This window comes from Zophobas morio, unplaced genomic scaffold, assembly GCF_036711695.1.
Source record: "Zophobas morio isolate AGI-343-1 ecotype UQ-CSIRO unplaced genomic scaffold, CSIRO_AGI_Zmor_V1 ptg000006l, whole genome shotgun sequence".
NCBI classification, from domain to species: Eukaryota; Metazoa; Arthropoda; class Insecta; order Coleoptera; family Tenebrionidae; genus Zophobas; species Zophobas morio.
The window spans coordinates 6,380,805-6,402,028 of NW_026972111.1; the positions used below are offsets into that span (position 1 = coordinate 6,380,805).

The 21,224-nt window shown below is 33.4% G+C and overlaps 2 protein-coding genes across 2 annotated transcripts; one reads left to right on the forward strand and one right to left on the reverse strand.

Annotated features, from left to right (window-relative positions):
- The first annotated feature begins 13,571 nt into the window (after positions 1 to 13,571).
- Positions 13,572 to 14,399, forward strand: LOC135123774 (histone-lysine N-methyltransferase SETMAR-like). The gene has a single exon (XM_064048651.1). It carries the CDS (start codon positions 13,572 to 13,574, stop codon positions 14,397 to 14,399), a length of 828 nt encoding a protein of 275 aa, XP_063904721.1.
- A 3,589-nt stretch (positions 14,400 to 17,988) lies between these two features.
- LOC135123031 (zinc finger protein ZFAT-like) lies at positions 17,989 to 19,619 on the reverse strand. Its single transcript, XM_064047531.1, has 2 exons — positions 19,499 to 19,619; positions 17,989 to 19,452 (listed from the first exon to the last, which is right to left on the reverse strand). Exon 2 carries the CDS (start codon positions 19,437 to 19,439, stop codon positions 18,030 to 18,032), a length of 1,410 nt encoding a protein of 469 aa, XP_063903601.1. The 5' UTR covers positions 19,440 to 19,452; positions 19,499 to 19,619; the 3' UTR covers positions 17,989 to 18,029.
- Positions 19,620 to 21,224: the final 1,605 nt, after the last annotated feature.

A 21,224-nucleotide genomic window follows, 5' to 3' on the forward strand; every position in this document is an offset into this window, starting at 1 on the left:
GTTAAATTTCGAAAATAGTCGAAAATGGGTCGAAATTTGCTAGCATTTGCCAAAATAAGACTCATTTTGGCAAATGACCTACTCTTCAAAGAAAAGGTACTAGCCCCGCCCACCCACCCTTTATTTTCTTTGAAGAGTGGGTCATCTGCCAAAATCAGTCTTATTTTAACAAGTACTAGATTTTTTATTTTTTATCACCGAGTTTTTCGAAGGAAGTAAAAAGTAATTTTGATCAGCGATTTGCCATGTTTACCGTAGCTTTAAAACATCTGAAAATTTTATCTCTAATTTTCAATTTTTCAAAATTTCGGTTAGTTAAAAAATCGAAAAATGACAAATCGTGAAAAGAAAAAATTTTAACTTGAGTACTTGAAAAATTAAAAATCAAAAGATTCAAAAATCGTAAAGTTAAAACTTGAAAAATCAAAAGATTGGAATTAAAAACTGCAAAATTGTCAAACAAATTAGCAAATGAAATATTCAAAAGTTGAAAAATCTAAAAACTAAAAAAAATGAAAACTGGAATTTCGAATTCGATTTTATAAGTTTGTTTTTTTTTTCGATTTTTCGATATTTCAGTTTTTGATTTTCCGATTATACAGTTGTACAAATTTCCGATTTCTCATTTATCCGATTATTCAATTTGCCATTTTTTGATTTTTAAATTTTTTGGTTATTATCAAGTGCTAACCCTACCCACCCAGTCTTTATTTTCTTAGAAGAGTAAGTCATCTGCCAAAATCAGTCTTATTTTAACAAGTACTAGCCCCGCCCACCCACCCTTATTTTCTTAGAGGATATGTCATTTGCCAAAATCAGTCTCATCTTGACAAGTACTAGCCCCGCCCACCCACCCTTTATTTTCTTTGAAGAGTGGGTCATCTGCCAAAATCAGTCTTATTTTAACAAGTACTAGATTTCTGATTTTTCATCAGCGAGTTTTTGGAAGGAAGTAAAAAGTAATTTTGATCAGCGATTTGCCATGTTTACCGTAGCTTTAAAACATCTGAAAATTTTATTTCTAATTTTCAAATTTTCAAAATTTCGGTTCGAATAAATTTGTTCTTTTAGTTAAAAAATTAAAAAATCACAAATCGTGAAAAGGAAAAAGTTTAACTTGAGAACTTCAAAAATTAAAAACCAAAAGATTCAAAAATTGTAAAGTTAAAACTTGAAAAACCAAAAGATTGGAATTAAAAACTGCAAAATTGTCAAACAAATTAGCAAATGAAATATTCAAAAGCTGAAAAATCTAAAAACTAAAAAAATGAAAACTGGCATTTCGAATTCGATTTTATAAGATTTGTTTTTTTTTCAATTTTTCGATATTTCAGTTTTTGATTTTCCGATTAAACAGTTGTACAATTTTCCGATTTGTCATTTATCCGATTATTCAATTTGTCATTTTTTGATTTTTAAATTTTTTTATTGTTAGCAAGTGCTAACCCCACCCACCCAGTCTTTATTTTCTTAGAATAATAAGTCATCTGCCAAAATCAGTCTTATCTTGGCAAGTACTAGCCCCCTGTCCACCCTCCCTTATTTTTTTAGAGAATATGTCATTTGCCAAAATCACTCTCACCTTGACAAGTACTAGCCCCGCCCACCCACCCTTTATTTTCTTTGAAGAGTGGGTCATCTGCCAAAATCAGTCTTATTTTAACAAGTACTAGATTTTTGATTTTTTATCGCCGAGTTTTTGGAAGGAAGTAAAAAGTAATTTCGATCAGCGATTTGCCATGTTTACCGTAGCTTTAAAACATCTGAAAATTTTGTTTCTAATTTTCAATTTTTCAAAATTTCGATTCGAATAAATTTGTTCTTTTAGTTAAAAAATCGAAAAATGACAAATCGTGGAAAGGACTTAGATCATATAATAAATAGATACCACCATGCCGTGTTCTTTCCCTAGGACAGCCTGTGACGACATCCTCCTGTCACACATCTCTCTCGTGCATGGAGGGATTACAATGAAGCTATCCTTGCCTGATCACCATTTGAATTTTGCGCGCCTAAATTTTAGGAAGTATGTCTGAACTAACTTCGTACGAAAGATGTTGACAGCTTGATTTTATAAATAATTCACAGTAGATAACGAAAGGAATAGTAAATTATTGGGCAGCAATTGTCATCCTTTATGACTACATCACTTAAAATAGGATCTTTGTTCTAAATTCTAAAATTGTTTTTTGTACAACAACTCGAAAGAGAGGTTAGAAGAAAGATCTGTCAAAAGCGACTTGTTGCGCTGGTGCGGTACAAGGATGGAAGTGAAATAGACATATACAGATGAAATGCATATAACAAAGATGAAGATGTGGTGATCACACAAGGATAGCATTATACTACTCCCCTGGACGTAGAAAACGACAACAGATAGCTTCATGTCTAGTCACACCTTTCAGTTTGAGTATTGGTATCTATTTATTGTATGATCTAAGGGAAAGGAAAAAGTTTAATTTGAGAACTTGAAAAATTGAAAATCAAAAGATTCAAAAATTGTAAAGTTAAAACTTGAAAAATCAAAAGATTGGAATTAAAAACTGCAAAATTGTCAAACAAATTAGCAAATGAAATATTCAAAAGTTGAAAAATCTAAAAACTAAAAAAAATGAAAACTGGAATTTCGAATTCGATTTTATAAGATTTGTTTTTTTTTTCAATTTTTCGATATTTCAGTTTTTGATTTTTCGATTAAACAGTTGTACAATGTTCCGATTTCTCACTTTTGTCATTTTTTTATTTTAAAATGTTTTTATTGTTAGTAAGTGCTAACCTCACCCACCCAGCCTTATTTTCTTAGAAGAATAAGTCATCTGTCAAAATCAGTCCTATCTTGACAAGTACTAGCCCCGCCCCCCCACCTTTATTTTCTTAGAGAATGTAATTTGTAAAAATCAGCCTTATACTTGCCAAGATAAGATTGATTTTGGCAGATGACCTACTCTTCTAAGAAAATAAAGGTTGGGTGGGCGGGGCTAGTAACTTTTCTTAGAAGAGTAGGTCATTTGTCAAAATGAGTCTTATTTTGGCAAATACTAGCCTGGCCTACCCACTTTTTATTTTCTTAAAGGGTAGGCTATTTGGCAAGTACTACCACAGTGTAAAATTTCATTTTTGAAAAAGTTGCCTAAAAATTCTGAAAAAATTCAGAGATGTATATATATCTCGACGTGTTGATTCCAAAAATATAGCATGTTTATGGTAACGGAGTAATATTTTTTTCGAATGTATCTATTATACATTGTTGGTTAAGAATATGTACTTTATTTCTGTTTAATAAAATGAAAGTTTATTTCTTGAAATTTGTTTTCAGCAGTGTATGAAGTTGTTATTCAATTCCCTTTCAGCTTTTTTTGAAATTCGCTGATCCGAACAAATCGCTATTCCGAACACACCTTTACCCAATTAATTCGGATTATCGCGGTTATACTGTATTTCGAATAAAAACTTATCATGCTTCTCATGACTGTAAACCATCTGCAAGATTTCAAAGCATTCGGTTTTGTAGATTCCAAATTAAATGTCAAAATGTTGTTTCCTAATTTTGATGGGCGGGGGGTTATATTTTGCCTTTTTTTTTCTTAATGTACGTAGCCATCTTTTCACAACGAGAAACTTAAAACATGGTTAAAATGATACATTTTTGCAAGGAAATACGGATTTTGCAATTATGGGGCGGAGCCTAAATGCAAAATCGATTTTTCCTTATACCAATTTTCCATTTTAAACATATTTTAAGTTTCATATTAGGAAAAGATTTCTACACATATTAAAAGAAAAGGGCAAAAGGTAAGCCCGCCCACCCGCCCTATCTCAATTGTGATGATTTTTTTTTATTCGCCGTGAACCAAGGGGACGGAGCTTAACTGCACAATACTTATGTGTTTACAAGAAATTAAAAACATGTTTTTGAGTATCGTGTTGTTCAAAGAATACTATGGACATGGGATGATTTTTTTTATTCTTAGAAACTTAATACACGCTTAAAATGGTAAATTTTTGTAAGGTAATATGAATTTTGCAATTTAGCTCCGCCCCTAGGTCTGCGAAATCTGAAATCAGGGCAGGTATGGGTGGGGCTTAATATTTGGCTTTATTTTTTTCTTAATGTACACAGTACTCTTTGAATAATGTTTTCCATGGTGATTTCTTGTTGAGAAATAATGAGGATTTTGTAATTAAATTCCGCTCCTTTGGCTTTCGACGATTAAAAAACAATCATCACAACTGAGATAGGGCGGGTGGGCGGGGCTTTTATTTTGTCTTTTTTCCAAATATACGTAGTCGTCTTTTCAGAACAAGAAAGTTAGAACATTTTTAAAATGATAAATTCTTGTAGACAAATATGGATCTTGCAATTAAGCCCCGCTCATTGATCTGACAACGAATAAAAAATTCATCACAGGACTAAAATTATTAATTAAACCACAATCGAACAAAATGTTCTAAATTTTATAATTCTTATTTTATTATTGTTATATAGAGATGTGCGTATTCTTCACATTTTCGACTCGTTCTTAATTTGACCAATAAAAAATTTGCGATGATGTCATCAACATGGACAATACTATTCACAGCACAAAAGAAAAGTTATCACAGCGATTACCAGTGCAAGAAAAAAAAGGAAAGGGTCAAGTTCGGCATCGAACTAACGACGGTATGCATACAAGTCTTGACTTCATATTTATTATGCTAATTAAAAATTAATATAGCAGCAAAAAAATTGCATATTTGCATATGTTTGCTTTCTGCTGCTGCATATCTCACGTAACGGGTGCATCTTTTGCACTTTTATCAAATTTTGTGCTAATTTAAAAAAAAAATTGTCATTCTTCACGAATCATGTTCTAAATATGTATTGGTGTGAGCTTCAAATAACCAGGGGAGGTTTGGGTTTTATGGCGGTTCAGAGAAACGCCGTCCTTCCAGGTAAATTCGGCCCCTAATTGCTTTTGGAAATACCGTTCACTCCCAATATTTTTGTTCGTTATTTCAGTGGTCGAAGAGACGTTCTCCTGGTTCTATTTCATGGTGAGTTTACATTGAAAACATTTAAATCGATACACGTGTGTCAATATATCGAAGATAACTCAAATTAATTTGTGGATTAAACCTTTTCCTGAACTTATTCTTCAAGGAACTGTGTTTTGTCGCGCCTGTTCCAAACCGCTAAGTATTTTTACATCTGTAGACGTAGAACGCAGTTTTTTCATTTACAAATATATACTTTGGGATCGCCGGAAAAACTTTTTGCTAGAATATTTCGAAAAGTATTTAAAAATAAATTGCTACCAAAATAGAAATTAAATAGTCGATTATTACTATTTTTTAATTTGTTCTGTTTATATTTATTTTTTAGTATAAGAATATTACTTTTAAAAATGTTATTTACTTATGTATTTTTTGTAATGAAACGTAAGCTCGGGACACCTACTTTTGTAGTTTGTAAATAAATTTAGTTTCATTATTACTTATTACACTTTTTTTAATTTTTGGAGCATATGCATACATGATTATATTTCTTAAAATTATTATATAGCGTTGAACGGGCGATGTGTCTCGTTGAGTTACTAATGTTTTCTATTAGTTTAATTCGCTGGTTTGAGCCTGAATTTTATACAGGAGGTATTTTTGACATTTACATTAATGTTAGGGCAAACCATTTGCTTTATCATTAGTTTTTATTATTGTTTGTTACCATAACTTCTGTTTCGGGTTCAGAGGTTTTATTTACTTTTTACTTGCGATTTTTCTGCACTTCTATGCCTCTTGGCGCTGTTTATCAGTCTGCCATATCATTTTCTCAGAATATTAATCTGCCTGTTGCAGAATTTATGCGTTTAATTGAAGATGTTATTAAAACTCACACCAAACCTCTAGCTGATCAAATTGGAGAACTAACTACAGAAATTCAGATATTATCTAAAGAAAATTCTCAGTTACGTACAGAAGTTATTAAGCTATAGAAAAATTTGCAACCGCGTAATCTTTTAGGAAAGGAATTGAGTCAAGATGAAATTAATGCCAAAACTTCATATGCACAGACTCTAGTAAAAAATTCACAAAGTACAATCATTCTTAAACCAAAGGACAAGAATCAGTCCATCTCTAAAACTCAAGCTGATATTATCACTAGCGCCAATCCATTAGCATCTTCTTTAAATATTGGTAAAGTCAAAAATCTGAAAGACGGTGGTATATTACTTGGTTGCGATAATATTGGTAAGCTTAAAGAAATTGCAAAGGATAAGCTGTCTAATGCTTATGACATTCAAGCAACTAAACCATTACGTCCTAAAATTAGAATAGAATAGAGGACAATCTACTAACCTATCTTAAAAATCAAAACGAGTTCATTTTTGACGAAATCTCTGAATGTAAGCTTTTAAAAATCTATCCGACTAAGAAAAATGTAAAAATCTTCCAAGCATTAATTGAACTTGATCTTTCTTCTTACAAAAAAGCTCTAAGTATTGGTCATTGCCTTATTGGATTAGATCCCTGTTCAATCTTTTGTCTTTTGTGCTCTTGAAGCTCCGCGTTGGTCTAACTGCAACGGTTACAATAATTCATCCAAGTCCTGCAAGAGTAAAATCTCCTGTCCTCGATGTGGCGAAGAGCATCGTGTTAAAGACTGCAATGCTAATAAACTTTGTTGTGTCAACTGCGTAAACTTGAAGTCAAAAACCAATCAAGAAGACATAAATACTGAACATGCAGCCTGTGACAACAACTGTCACGTATACTGTCAAAATGTACGCGGTTTGAGGACTAAAGTTCACAACTTTTATCCTGCTGCTATTGTTTGTGAGTTTGATTGCATCGGTTTGTCCGAAACTTGGCTGTCTAACGAGGTTTCTAATTGTGAATATTTCTATAATAATTATGTCGTTTTTCGTTGTGATAGGCAATGTTTACTAATCCACGAACAACGTGGAGGGGGTGTACTTCTTGCTTTAAAAAGTAGACTGAATCCAGAAATGCTTAATTTAAATGAAATCATCAATACCTTCTATTGATATTGTTGGCTGTAAAGTCAGACTAGGTCCTCAATTGGTTCTTTATATTTTAATCGTTTATATACCGCCAAATCTTTTTTTATCTGATTTCGAATATTTCTTTGAACTTCTGGATCTTTATATTATCGACAAAAAACAAATCTTAATAATGGGTGACTTCAATGTTTCGCATTGGAATAATTTAAGTATAAACGACTCAAAATCTGAATTAATCAATAATTTCTTATCCTACAATGGCCTCAACCAATGTAATCTTATATCTAATTCAAATAATCACATATTGGACTTAGTTATATCTAATGTCTCCTGTATAGTTGTCCATGATGATCATCCATTAGTCTCTGAAGATTTCCACCATCCGACTCTAAATATTGATATGAATTTTAATCGAGGGGTAAACCGCCGACCATCAAATGTACAATTGATTTCCTTTTGGCAATGATTTCCTGTTGATTTCCCCGATTTCTTTTGATTTCCTCTGATTTCCTTTGACTTCCTGTGATTTCCTCTTGATTTCCTGTGATTTCCTCTTGATTTCCTATGATTTCCTTTTGATTTCTTCAAAATTAGTTTACATAATGTACTACAGGGCGATTGTTAACTTTTTTTTAACTTGACTTTTTTGTTTTGCCGATAATGATGTTGAATTTAAACCTTTTTTTACCAAGTGTTTACTAACGTACGGTGACTAGGTAAGCTGAAGTCCTTTCCCTTTAGACGAAAAAAATAAATAAATAAAATGTATTGTGCTGCTAAGCAACAAACTGAAATGTTTAAGAAAAAAAATCTGATTTTACTTAGAAAAAGAACGCTACTCTGAAATCGAGGTTTTAGATGTCTAAATCAATAGAGTGAGTATACGTTCGAATTTTACACTTTCTTGGGTCAAATGTTTGTTCTAAAAGTGGACATATGCAATATTCTAGATTTTTTGCACATTCGGTCAGAAAACCTTATGGTCTATTTTAATTTTGAAATTAAAAATGTCTGGTGTGTACAAATTAGTTCGTTTAAATCACACAAAGATTTAATAAATTTTATTATATACTAGTTGACCCGGTGAACTTCGTTTCACCTACAATTTAATTTTGCATCTGCAAAACCGAATGCTTTGAAAACTTGCAGATGTTTTAAACATATGATAAGCATAATAAATTTTTATTCAAAATATATTTACTTATCCCCTCCAAAAAATTGATGAAGTCAGCCCAAAATTTTGCCAAATGAATCCTATCTAAAATGTCCAAAATAGGATGAGACTATACTTGTGATTTAGCATTCCATTCATATTTTTACTTCTCGAGCATAAGCAAAGGAAGTATTGTAATCGAGTCCGTCGGCCGACTCTCTACTTTTACGTTTCCTCGATCTTTCATGACCCCTAGAAGACGAAGAAATAGGTCTCCCATTTCCGTCTGTCTGTCCGTCTGTCCGTCTGTCTGCCGTCCCGGATTTTTATTAGACAGAAAATCTCCGAAAGTACTGGACCGATTGTTGTGAAATTTTGTAGTTATATTAGGAATATCATGTAGATGGTAAAACGCTAACCAAAATTTGTCTAATCATCCCCACCACTAATGTGATGACGTCACTTCAAAATTGTACATAGTAAATGGGTTTTAAATTGTATAAAATAATATAGTCCTAAACATGTATTTTACGACTCCGAATTGAGTTTTTACCCGAAACGTCCAGATTTTTGGAAAAAAAAATCAAAATTATAAAACAACATTTTGCAATTTAATTTTGAATCTGTTAATCCCAATGTTTTGAAATGTTGCAGATGTTTTAAGGCTAAAGAGCATCATAAATCTTTACTCAAAATATATTTGGATATCTCCTCCAAAAACTTGATGACGTCAGCTCAAAAGTTTGCCAAATAAATCCTATGTAAAATGTACAAAATATGATGAGTGTGCTTGTGCTATATCACTCCATTCATATTTTTTGGATTTGCGTATACAGGGTGACTCAAAAAAATTAATGAATGCGTAAATTTATTTTACTGATTTACTCAGGAACTACAAAACCGAATGCTTTGAAATCTTGAAGGTGTTTTAAAGTTATCATAAGCATGGTAAGTTTTTGATCAAAATGTATTTGCTCATCCCCCCTAAAAAATTTATGACGTCACCACAAAATTTTGCCGAATAAATCCTATCTAAAATGTACAAAATATGGTGAGTCTTTTCTTGTCATTTATCATTCCAATCAATTTTTTTCGATTTCCATATACAGGGTGACTCAAAAAAATTAATAAATGCGTGAATTTATTTTATCGAGTTAATCAGGAACTACAAAACCGAATGCTTTGAAATCTTGCAGATGTTTTAAGGTTATAAAGAGCGTAATAAATGTTTAGTCAAAATATTTTTGCTTATCCCCTCCAAAAAATTGATGACGTCAGCTCGAAAGTTTGCCGAATAAATACTATCTAAACTGTACAAAATATGATGAGTCTGTACTTGTAATTTATCACTCCATTCATATTTTTTGGATTTGCATATACAGGGTGTCTCAAAAAAATTAATGAATGCGTAAATTTATTTTATTGATTTACTCAGGAACTACAAAACCGAATGCTTTGAAATCTTGAAGGTGTTTTAAAGTTATCATAAGCATGGTAAGTTTTTGATCAAAATGTATTTGCTCATCCCCCCCTAAAAAATTTATGACGTCACCACAAAATTTTGCTAAATAAATCATATCTAAAATGTACAAAATATGATGAGTCTTTTCTTGTGATTTATCATTCCATTCATAGTTTTTGGATTTGCATATACAGGGTGACCCAAAAAAATTAATGAATGGGTTTATTACTATTTTTAGTCAAAATATATTTGGTTATCTTCTACAAAAAACTGATGACGTCAGCTCAAAAGTTTGCCGAATAAATCCTATCTAGGATATACAAAATATGATGAGTCTGTGCTTGTAATTTATCATTCCATTCATATTTTTAGAATTTGCATATACCGGGTGACTCAAAAAAAAAATGAAATCTACTGCGAAAAGAAACAATAGACATGCAGTCGTCACGTTTCCGACAGCGTGGGAAGTACTGTCTAAACTCTTTAGACCAATTTTTTAGTTTTGCTTATAGGGAGTGTCTCAAAAAAATTAATCATTGAGTCAATTTATTTTATTGATTGAATCAAGAATTGCAAAACTGAATTTTGAAATATTGCAGACGTTTGGAAGTTACTGTTTGACATGATAGATTTTTAATCAAAATGTATCTGTTTATCAAGCCCAAAAATCGGATGACGTCATCCCAAGATTTTGCCGAATAAATCCTATCCAAAATGTGCAAAATATCATCAGTATATTTTCGTAATTTATCATTGCATTAATATTTTTTAGATTTGCTTTTACAGTGACTCAAAAAAATGTATGGATCAGTCAATTTATTTTAGAGAATAACTCAAGAGTTGCAGAAATGAATACTTTGAGATCTTGCAGACGTTTTAAAGTTATTGTAAGCATGGTAAATTGTAAAGAATATTTATTTATTCCCCCCAAAAACTTGATCGAATGGCTCACTCGATTTTCGCAGATAATTTTGGGAATACAGTACAGTTATTTTTAGTATTACACTGCACCAATCCAAGATGGTATACGTGTTGATCGTAAATGTTGATTAGGTCATCACAAAATTGTGTGAAGAAAAGACTCAACTCGAAAATGCTGAATATGTTTCATTATACTTTTGGTGGGAAGGAAGTTCTGTCGAAACAACGTTCGATCAATTTTTTGACAATGGTTGATATAAATAAAACTCAGTGGATGCTCATACTCGAAATACGAAGTATCTACTCGAATATCCAATCAAAATATTTCTAGTTTTTCTAGATGATGCTAATACTTCAGTAGGTAACAGTTGATGCTCAAGTAGCATCTCGATACAACAAAAACGGAAAACAGTGCCAGTCTTCAACCATTAAAACAAAAATCGAGTCACCAAAATATAAGTTAGGATGGGGTAGACACCTTGAGATGTGAATCTCTATGGCCAGTTGTAGAAAGAACGCACTGCACAATAAATAAAAGTTAATTACCTGAAAAGTTTTCGATATTCCCGCTCCTAATGTGTTTTTCAAACTGAATGCACCTTTTGACGACGCTCCACGTTCATGAAAGTTGCCATGTTTAGTCAAAATTCACTCTTACAACGATCTTACTCATTTTCTAAGCTGCTTTACAGACAGCTCAGTTATTTGCCACGGCGATGCTCATTTTAAGATTAAATGCTCACAAAACGCGTAGATGTTCAATGTCCGGGGAGATACAATGTTTCCAAGTAGGTACTCAGTACATAGAGTAGATGCTCAGGTATATAGGAGTAATAATGAAGTAGGTACTTTGTACTTCGAATATGAGTATCTACTCACTTTTATTCATACCACCCAATGTCTCGCTTCAATGTTTGATTATGTTGATTATGAGCGCAACGCTGATCAACTTCCGTATCCGAATTACCCATGAAATAAATCATTGCGATTTGCACCTGAGGTAGTTCGTCGCACATTTGATTGACTTCGTGGACCTATGTCAGCTTGTCGTCTTCTCGGCATTGTAATGAACTTCAATAAACGACACAGAATTATTTTCACATTTTCAATCAAATCTGTAAATTTTGTCTTAAGAATTTTAAAATACTGAAAACTTCAAATCAAATCCTCGAATAACGGTAAAGTTTGAGGTTTTGTCGAAACCAACAAAGTGAACATAGGTAAATAGAATGGCAGATCAAAATTAATAAGAAACTTTCGCAATGCGTAACTGAATTCACTTTAACGAACACTTTTCTTGAAATAAACGACGTTTTTTGTTACGAAAAAACAAACAACGACTTGAAATGCAATAATACTTTTCACAATCGCACGGAAGAAATAGTTTTGTGTGACACGTCAGTCAGGCGACAGATCCGTCAGGAATGGCCAACTATTTAAATTGATTCGAAATGGCGATTCCCGTGCAAAATTTTTAAAATTTTTTTATCTTTAACCGGTCTCATTTTTCATGAATATTCTTACATATAAACCTTCTCCTGACGATAAGGAACACGTAAAAAAAAGAATCGTCCGATTCGGTGCGGCCGTTCTCAAGTTATGGGCGTACATACATTTCGGCGATTCATTTTTATTAATATAGATTAATTATTATTAATTTTTTAATAAATTATACTATGAAATTTTGCTTTTGACTTTACGAAATTAAAAGTACATAAGGCGAAGGATATTTTTAGTTACGTCAGCAGTTTTTACTTATCAGTGATTCATAAGGCAACAACGACTGGCTCATACGTTCACAGAGGTAATTAATGAATATCAAATAGTCCAAAATCATTCTATTAGGTTGATCTCTGTGTATCATGTTAAAGTTTGACCTACTAAATCAAACTTATAATAATAACTTAAGTCATTACTTTTTAAAAATTGGGTTTATTCATTTATTATGGTAGCATAAACAGAAAAAACAAGTAGTTTCATTTATTTTATTAAATGTTAAAAAAACGGTAACTCTAAAAATAAAAGTAAAGCATTTCTGTTGGATCATAACAAAATATCACAAAATAAAACAACTTCTTAAAAAATACTTACCCCATAACCTGGGTCGAGATTTGTGTATATATTGTAGGTGATGTTGAAGTAAAAAACTGTGCTAAATTCTAGCTACCCATAAATACAGATGATAGCACTTTTAATTTTTTGTTCCCAACTTTCAAATGAAGCATATTAGAAAAACACTTTTAAATGCAAAATTTAACACGTAAGAATTTTTTTTGCACAATAAAGTAGTGGATAACCCCACTTGATAAATTTTCAGAGGTAATTTTCCCCTTTAAAAGTGTTCATGGGCACCTAGACTTTGTACAGTTTCTTACTTTAGTATTCTCTATGATGTATACTTGTACAAATCTTGACCCAGGTTGAGGTTACATTATCACAAATTTTAATCACATCACTTAAAAAAAAACTAGAATTAAATCAAATATTTTTTCAATATTTTTTTTTCAAAAACTAAACTGCCTCTTCTGAGTACCTGAGGTGGAGGTAGTTTCATTATATATTCATTTTCTTGGATCTCCCCCTGATCTTTAATGACCGGAAACATAAAAGCATCCGGAATTTTTGGATTCCTTTTCAAAAAATCACAAAAAATAGGGTTAAGTGATAACACGTTACCAATGTAACATTTTTTGTTTTGTTTTTGAGTTGTTACGAGGGTGGGGTGACAAGTACCGGGCCTCACATAGATGTGGGAGTAATAAGATCAGTATAATGATGGCATTCAATAATTTCATCTTCCATCAGCTTCCCTTAAAAATTTCATGTCAATATGTCATTTAGTAGTTGGATGGCAGTCCTTCAGATTAGATGCATCAAACAATTCTCACAAAATGGAAAAAGTGGAAATTCGGCCAATGATTAAATTTTTTTTTTGAAACGCCTAAAAGCAAGTGAGATCAACAAAGAGTTGGATACAACATTGGGAGACTCCTCTCCATCGTATACAACAATTAAGTGATGGGTTGCTAAATTTAAAATGGGCCGAATCAGCACAAATAATGAACCATGCAGTGGGCACCCTGTTGAGGTGACCCCTCCAGAAATTACAGAAAAAAATCATAAAATCATCTTGGCTGACCGGAGAGTGAAAGTGAGGGAGGTAGCAGAATCAATAAGGATCACAACAGAACGTATTCGAAATATTTTAAATGAACACTTAACAATGAAAAAGCTTTGCGCCAGGTGGGTGCCGCGTTTGCTCGCTCCAAACCAAAAACAGCGTCGTAAGGATGTTTCGGCTGATTGCTTGGCACACTACAGGCGTAACCCAACTGAGTTTTTGCGTCCATTCATTACTGTCGATGAAACATGGTTCCATCTTTACACCCCCGAGACAAAACAGCAGTCGAGACAGTGGACCAAAAAAAGAGAACCTCCGAAGAAAGCGAAGACAGTTGCATCGGCCAGTAAGGTTATGGCCACCATCTTTTGGGATGCGAGGGGAATAATTTTTATTGACTACCTCCAAAAGGGAAAAACAGTTAGTGGGGAATATTATGCCACTCTAGTACAACGTTTACAACAGGAAATTAAAGTAAAACGGCCAGATTTGCCGAAAAAAAAGGTGCAGTTTCATCAGGACAATGCACCAGTCCATACTTCAGTCATTGCGATGGCTACAATTCATGAATTAAAATTTGAATTGGTTCCCCACCCTCCCTACAGACCCCATTTAGCCCCATCTCACTTCCACCTTTTCCCAAACCTCAAAAAGTGGTTGTGTAGTAAGAGGTTTATGACAACATCAAAGCAGCAAATAGTTATTTTGAAGATTTCTACAAATCGTTGTATTACTCCGGTGTAACCGCTCTAGAAAATCGCTGGGTTAAGTGTATCGAGCTAAATGGAGATTATGTTGAGAAATAAATAAAAATCAACCGAAAAAAACAATGCATTCCTGTTGAGGCCCGGCATTAATCACCCCACCCTCGTAATTCTACTATAATATAATCGTCTATATTTAAGTCTGGTTTAGAACGATCAGTCTTACTATTTTCAGCCTTGAGATTCAAACGAGGATTCAAATCATCAGAATAATTGGAAGAATTCAAACTTTCGGTGTCCGTGCTGTCATCATATTCCATACTACTTGGGTTGTCTAAATCAGATGAGTCACTTTTTTGTTTTCCAATTTGGACTGGTTTTTGAATTTGAGATGCATCTTTATGTTGAAGGCAGGTATCTGTTTCTGACTTAACTCTACTACTATTACATTTCTTATTTTGAATAAATCTTTTGAGACGATCCACACTGACGCGATCCTTTTCATTGTCTAACAGCCAGCAAAGTGAAGACTTCTTTATAACTTTTGTTGTATTATCTAAGCGTATTCTGACTAGATCACCTTTCTCAACAAAAATATCGTCACTATCAAAACTTCTAAGGTGTATGTCTGTCAAATTTCTTAGATTCGTACGAAATTGTGCAAAGATCATTCAGTAAATCTTCATCTTGGTCAACTGGATCGTTTTCCAAACTTTGAAAACAGTTACGTTTCATGGCTATTTGAGAATTGTTGTAATTTTCAATGTGATCGCACTGTCCTTCACTAAACATTTCATCTTCAACTTCGTCATTGCATTCATTGTCTTTACACAGAGGCAAAAATACATAGTTGAAATCTATCACTTTCATTCCTAAATCTTCAGTGTCACGCAGACAATCCCGTAAAGCTGATTCTACGGTGCTTTGTATATCTTTATCTGAAATGTTTCCTAAGTCATCATTTTTCACAAAATCTCTCTCCATGATTGAACTTTTTTTCCTGATTTCTCTAGGAAAAACGAATTTTGTATCCAAATCGTTTTTAATGTTGTTTATAGTTTGCAGACTGTCACTTCGATGCAACATATCTCTTAAACTAAAATTAACAATCGTGCTAAAAGTTGAGGTCATTGATCTAAGGCTTCTAAACATACTCTCACAAGTTTGAGAGCTAAACTTCCAAGGCAAGAACATATCATCAGTAAGATTTTTGCACGACCTGAACTTAATGAATTTGGTACCTCATATCACAAACTCAATTTTGAAAAACTAATTTGGGGCGAAATTATAAATTTGGTTTGTAGGTATAAAGCAATATAATGTATCATTTCTCGTCGGAACTGCACTTCATTAACTACAACTTTAATATTTGTCAAGCTGAAATATCATGCTGTCAGTTAATGATATTATACTGGAATTTTCTATCATTATGCCCTTAAAAGGTTATTTAATCTCCACTTTTAAGATTAAATTGATATTTTCTTTCTTATGAGGAATACTATGACTTATGTCGTACATGTTACGTTTATTAGTTCTAGAAAATATCTAGTTTAACTGGTTTTGCTATGATGATTTTGGATTTCCTTTGTTTTCTTGTTGATTTCTTGTTAATTTCTCATTGATTTCCCCTTGATTTCTCGTTGATTTCCTCTTGATTTCCTTTGATTTCCTGTGATTTCCTCTGATTTCCTGTGATTTCCTTTGATTTCCTCTAGCGTGTACAATTGATTTTCTCTGCGGTTTACCCCTCGATTATTATATTCTGTTTATTTATTTAATTATAAATTATCCTGTCCAATTGGATTGTAGGGCAATAAATATTTATTTATTATTTATGTATTTATTTAAAATTTTGCTGCTTATTTTCCGCTTTCTACATTAGTTTTGAGCGGGAGCACAAGCAGTCCCACAATTATTATTGTTGATTGTATCGTAATCTATTATAATTTTGCTTTGTTTTAGCTGGGACGACAATATTCAAATGATTCAAACACTGATCAGCGCCTAAACTGCGTTAATTCGAAAGATCATTTTCGACGACAAAATGTTAGGTTAGTGATCTGACGTTTCTTCAACGTTGCAAGGGTCAGTGCTTTGGTGCTCCGTGGACACTTAGCTAACCAAAATGTCAACTCTGGAGTATTCCGAAATACCTACAAGATGGGGAAGATCTTCATGGAAAAATGTTCACAACTGTAAACAATGTCCATATTTTACAACCTCACTTTTTCTTATGGTGAACCACGTGAGAAGACACAGTTCACCCCTAGAAAAATTGAACTGTGAACATGCCAGTATAGAAGCGTATTATTGTAAAGACTGTGATTTTAAAACTGAACTAACGACTCTGTTCAAACGACACATTAATGAACGTCACGGCCTTAAAACAGAATTCAGAGAAGATTTATCAAGTCAGGATTTCCAAATAAACAACTACGTTTGCGAAAAATGCGACTTTGAAACGAATTTCTTGTTAAAGTGGCTTCAACATCTTTCAACATGCACGAAAAAAAGAAAAAGAGCGAATTCCTATTTCAAGCAAACCGACGAAATATGTTGGTATTACTGTGCGGAGTGTTTTTACAAAACCAAATTCAAAAATAATTTAAGACGTCACATTGACGAGCGCCATTTGAACAAGCGGTATTCGTGCGACAAGTGTCCATTTACGAGTGCACGTAAAGTAGGTTTAAAAATCCACATAAACTGCGCCCATTTAGATGACAAAGATTCGGAATGGTACAAGTGCGAGAAATGTCCTTTTAAAACCAAATTCAAAAATAGTCTAAGAAGCCACGCAGGCTCCCACTTGAACGAAGAAGACATTAAATGGCACCAATGCAAAGAGTGTCCTTTTAAAACCAGATATAAAAGAAATTTAAACACGCACGTGACTGGACAACATCCAGGCAAAGACAAAAGTAAGTGGTATGAATGTGAATTTTGTCCATACAAAACCAAACGGATGCCTAATTTAAAAAGTCATGTGATTTTTCGACATTTAGATGATGAAGAAATTAAGTGGTATGAATGTGAAGATTGTTCGTATAAAAGTAAAAGGAAAAGTTATTTAAAATATCATTGGAGAAACTGTCATTCGGATGGAAACATACACAGACGTGCTGATCTTTCAAGAAAATCGGAATGGTACGAATGTGCGAACTGTTCATATAAAAATAAAACGAAAAATAATTTGAAACATCATGTAAAGGTCCATTCGGAGATCAAATCGCATCAGTGCGAATATTGCCCGTTTAAGGCGAAACGCAGTTGCAGTTTAAAGCGTCATATAAATAGCCTTCATTTGAATGGAACGGATGTTAAGTGGTACAAATGCGAACACTGTCCTTACAAAGTGAAAGATATTTCAATTCTGTATAAGCACAAAAAAATACATGTGTAGGATTTAATTCCATTTAAGTTGTTTCAGTATCTTGTGTAACATGTTTAATATGTTGTGTTCATTAAAATCAAGAAGAACAAATTGAGTGTTTTATTTTTTATATGTAATGAATATACTTTATTCTATGTTATATCTAACTGTTTATGGAATTATGGAAACCTGTAAAGAAGAGGCGGAGAGGCCTAATACCTCTCGCCGCTGTTCCGAAAATCACGAAAAAAACATCTTTGAATATAATTTACATTTAATATACATTACATATCTATATTACATCTGTACATCAGTGACTACATGTTCAGGGTGCACCCGCATTTCATGCCTTCTTAAAGAATTTAAATGCGCCGTCGTAAACGAACACTTTACGCATCGAATTTTTTCCGCCTCTTCCAAATGAACCACACTATGCTTCCGCACTTGACTCTGTTGTTTCGCCTTATATGGACACTTCTCACAATAAAACCACTGAATATTCTCAGGTGGTGTGTGTTTATTCAAAATATGGATCTTCAAATTACTTTTAGATCTACTTTTATGCGGACATAAGTCACAAATAAACCCTCCTACGTCCTGATCCTCTCCGTGTTTACGTGTTATGTGTACTTTTAAAGGACCTTCGTGTTTAGCTTTAAATGGGCAAATTCCACACTGATACCATTTAGTGTCGCCAGTTATGTGAACCTTTTGGTGTCTTGTCAACTGGGCTTTTAGTTTCGTCTTGTAGGGACACTTGTCACACTCAAACCATTTAATTTCTTCGAAGGGCGTGTGTCTGGTCAACATGTGGATTTTCAAGTCGCCGAAAACTTTGGCTTCGTATGGACAATAGTCACACTTGAGACGTTCAATATTTTCGCTGTGTTTGTACATCATGTGGGTTTTTAAGTAGTGGTTGTACTTGGTTTGAAACGGGCAAAACTCGCACCAAAAGACATTTCCTTTATGGCGATATCTGTGGCTGGTTATTGACAGTTTGCTGGTGGTTTTAAACCCGCAGACTTCGCAGTCGTACCACACTTTTTCTTCTTGCGATAAGTGAGTGGTTTGGTGGAGAGCCAACTGACTTCTCCGTTTTGATTTATATGGGCACTTATCACATTGAAACCATTTCAGATGCTTACTGTCTGTGTGTTTGCACACTATGTGTGCTTTTAAGTTGTACTTATGCCTTGTTTCGAAAGAACACATATGACACCGATACATCTCCACTTGTAGCGGATCTAGAGTAAACTTCTCTTGAGCTGTTTCAGAAAAGCCGTGATTACTCATCAGGTGTGCTTTCAAGTTGCTTTTTAACTTCGTTTTGTAGAGGCAGAACTGACACGTAAGCCAGTTCACTTCTAAACCATCTGTGTGTTTGCACATTATGTGGGTTTTCAAATAGTATCTGTGCTTTGTTTTAAAGGGGCATTTCGTGCACTGGTATAGTTTATTGTTGTGGTTTTTGATGTGGTTGCTGAATTCTACTGTTAAATAAGTGCTGAAGCTACAGTCTCTACAGAGGAAACTCTCAGGGGCGCTGTCGGAACAGTCGAATGATTTCAGGTATTTAGGGACTTGGTGGCGTGCTATGTGATTCTGGATAGAGAAGTATAGCTTTGTGAAATAGTTGCATTCTCCACAATTGTACACCATTCGGGTATTTTGAATGTAGTACGGTGGTTTGACAGCTAAATCCATGTTAACCTAGAAACTTTAACGACGAGTTATTTTTTGTAGGTGTTGAATATTCAACTGACCAATTGTACAAGGTGCTCTGAAGTATCTACAAGTTTTTAAATCATCGTTTGAACTGTGTAGAAAAAGATGTGGAACAAATTACATGATAAACGTCAATACGTCAACTGTCATGTACTTGAAGTTCGGCAACCAACAATACACACGCAGTGATAACACGAAATGTGATAGGGGAAGGTGTGACAAGATAGTTATCACAAAACAGAGTATTTATTATGCCACTGAAGTATTTCCGGATAACATAAAATTTCTTATGAATACATATGTCTACCATTAATAGACGTTTCAAGAATAAGATATTCCACTAACCGATTTTAAATTTAAGGGTGCCCAGTAGCAGACCGAAAAATGAGCTAAATAGAATTTCATTGTACGGGCGTAATTTCAACTTTGAAAAAAAGATAGACATTTCAATTGCAAATGGTGTTAATTGTTCTCTCATTTTGCAAATTTTACCAAAATAACGTTCGGTTAGTCTAAAGGATTTTTCTGCGCACGATTCTGGATTACTGCGTTCGCCAATTGTGTTTTGTTCGATTAAAAAGACATCAACGTTTGAACGTTTTTTGAGAAATACTTTTTGCACTGTGACATATCAGGTATTTCAACTGCTTCGTTAGATACATCGTCGCCCGAGAACTTGTATGATCCACAGACCGGAGCGCGCTCAGGCCAATGTCGACTCTATAAGCCTCCAGAAATTCTGCGGGAAATGGTTATTATTTAGACGCTTTCATTTATACACATCTCACATGTTTCACTCGATTTTGACACCCAACTATTTTTTTGTTTAACTAAGAATTAATACTTTCATTGCGTTTAATATCAACGTCCTAAATTAGCAATACTAGTGGAACAGTAATCATGCAATAGATTTTTTTGGGAAAGTACAGTTATTTTTATGTTTTAGCAGCATTGTGTTCTATTTTCTATTAATTTTTACATATTTTTAGTCACAATTTTGGTAGTTATTTTTTACTTTTAGTTTTAGCAATAATAAATAGTCCGAACATGAAACATGATTGAAATTAATATTGAAAAATTGAAACATCAAAAGTTGAAAAATCGAGAAACCGAAAAGCCAAAAAATCTCAATAATGTATTTATAAGCCACAAGTTCAGGATTATGCTACTTTTTAACATTTAAACAACATTTATTGGACAAAATTGTAAGATGACATCATCAACTCCTCGGGAGCATCAACAAATAAATCCTGACTAACGATTTAACATGCTTCCAATAACTATAATTTGGAAAATGTTGTTGATTTTTTTCCAAAAATCTTGACATCTAAGGTAAAAACTCAACACGGATTCATAAACCATAAACGGGGGATATAAAATTTAAATTACATCAACTATTGTAAAATTTGGAGATTACGTCATTTCATTGTTGGTGACAAATTTTGGTGAGCGTTCTATCATTTGATAATACAATTTGAAATGTAAATGTTGTCATTGTTCTGGAACTTTGTTCGCTTATTCGTTGTAAAGTCCGACTAGATGGTCGAAACGGGTTAGTTCTTCGTAGTGGATGTGTATCTGTTAGATCAGCTCTAACGAAAGTCGGCTTATAGATAAATCGCTTAGAGTCGATATTGGTCTGAGTGCGCTCTGGTCTGTAGATCAAACAAGTTCTCAGGCGACGACATGCCCATAATTAGAATCTGCGCACTGTGTGCGCTGTTTTCTTTTTGTGGCACGTTATTTGTCTATTACTAAACGTTT

What these genes read in the sequence shown, in the direction of transcription:
- LOC135123031 (XM_064047531.1), bottom strand. Translation starts at nt 19,439, where the DNA reads ATGGATTTAGCTGTCAAACCACCGTACTACATTCAAAATACCCGAATG.
- LOC135123774 (XM_064048651.1), top strand. Translation starts at nt 13,572, where the DNA reads ATGGGCCGAATCAGCACAAATAATGAACCATGCAGTGGGCACCCTGTT.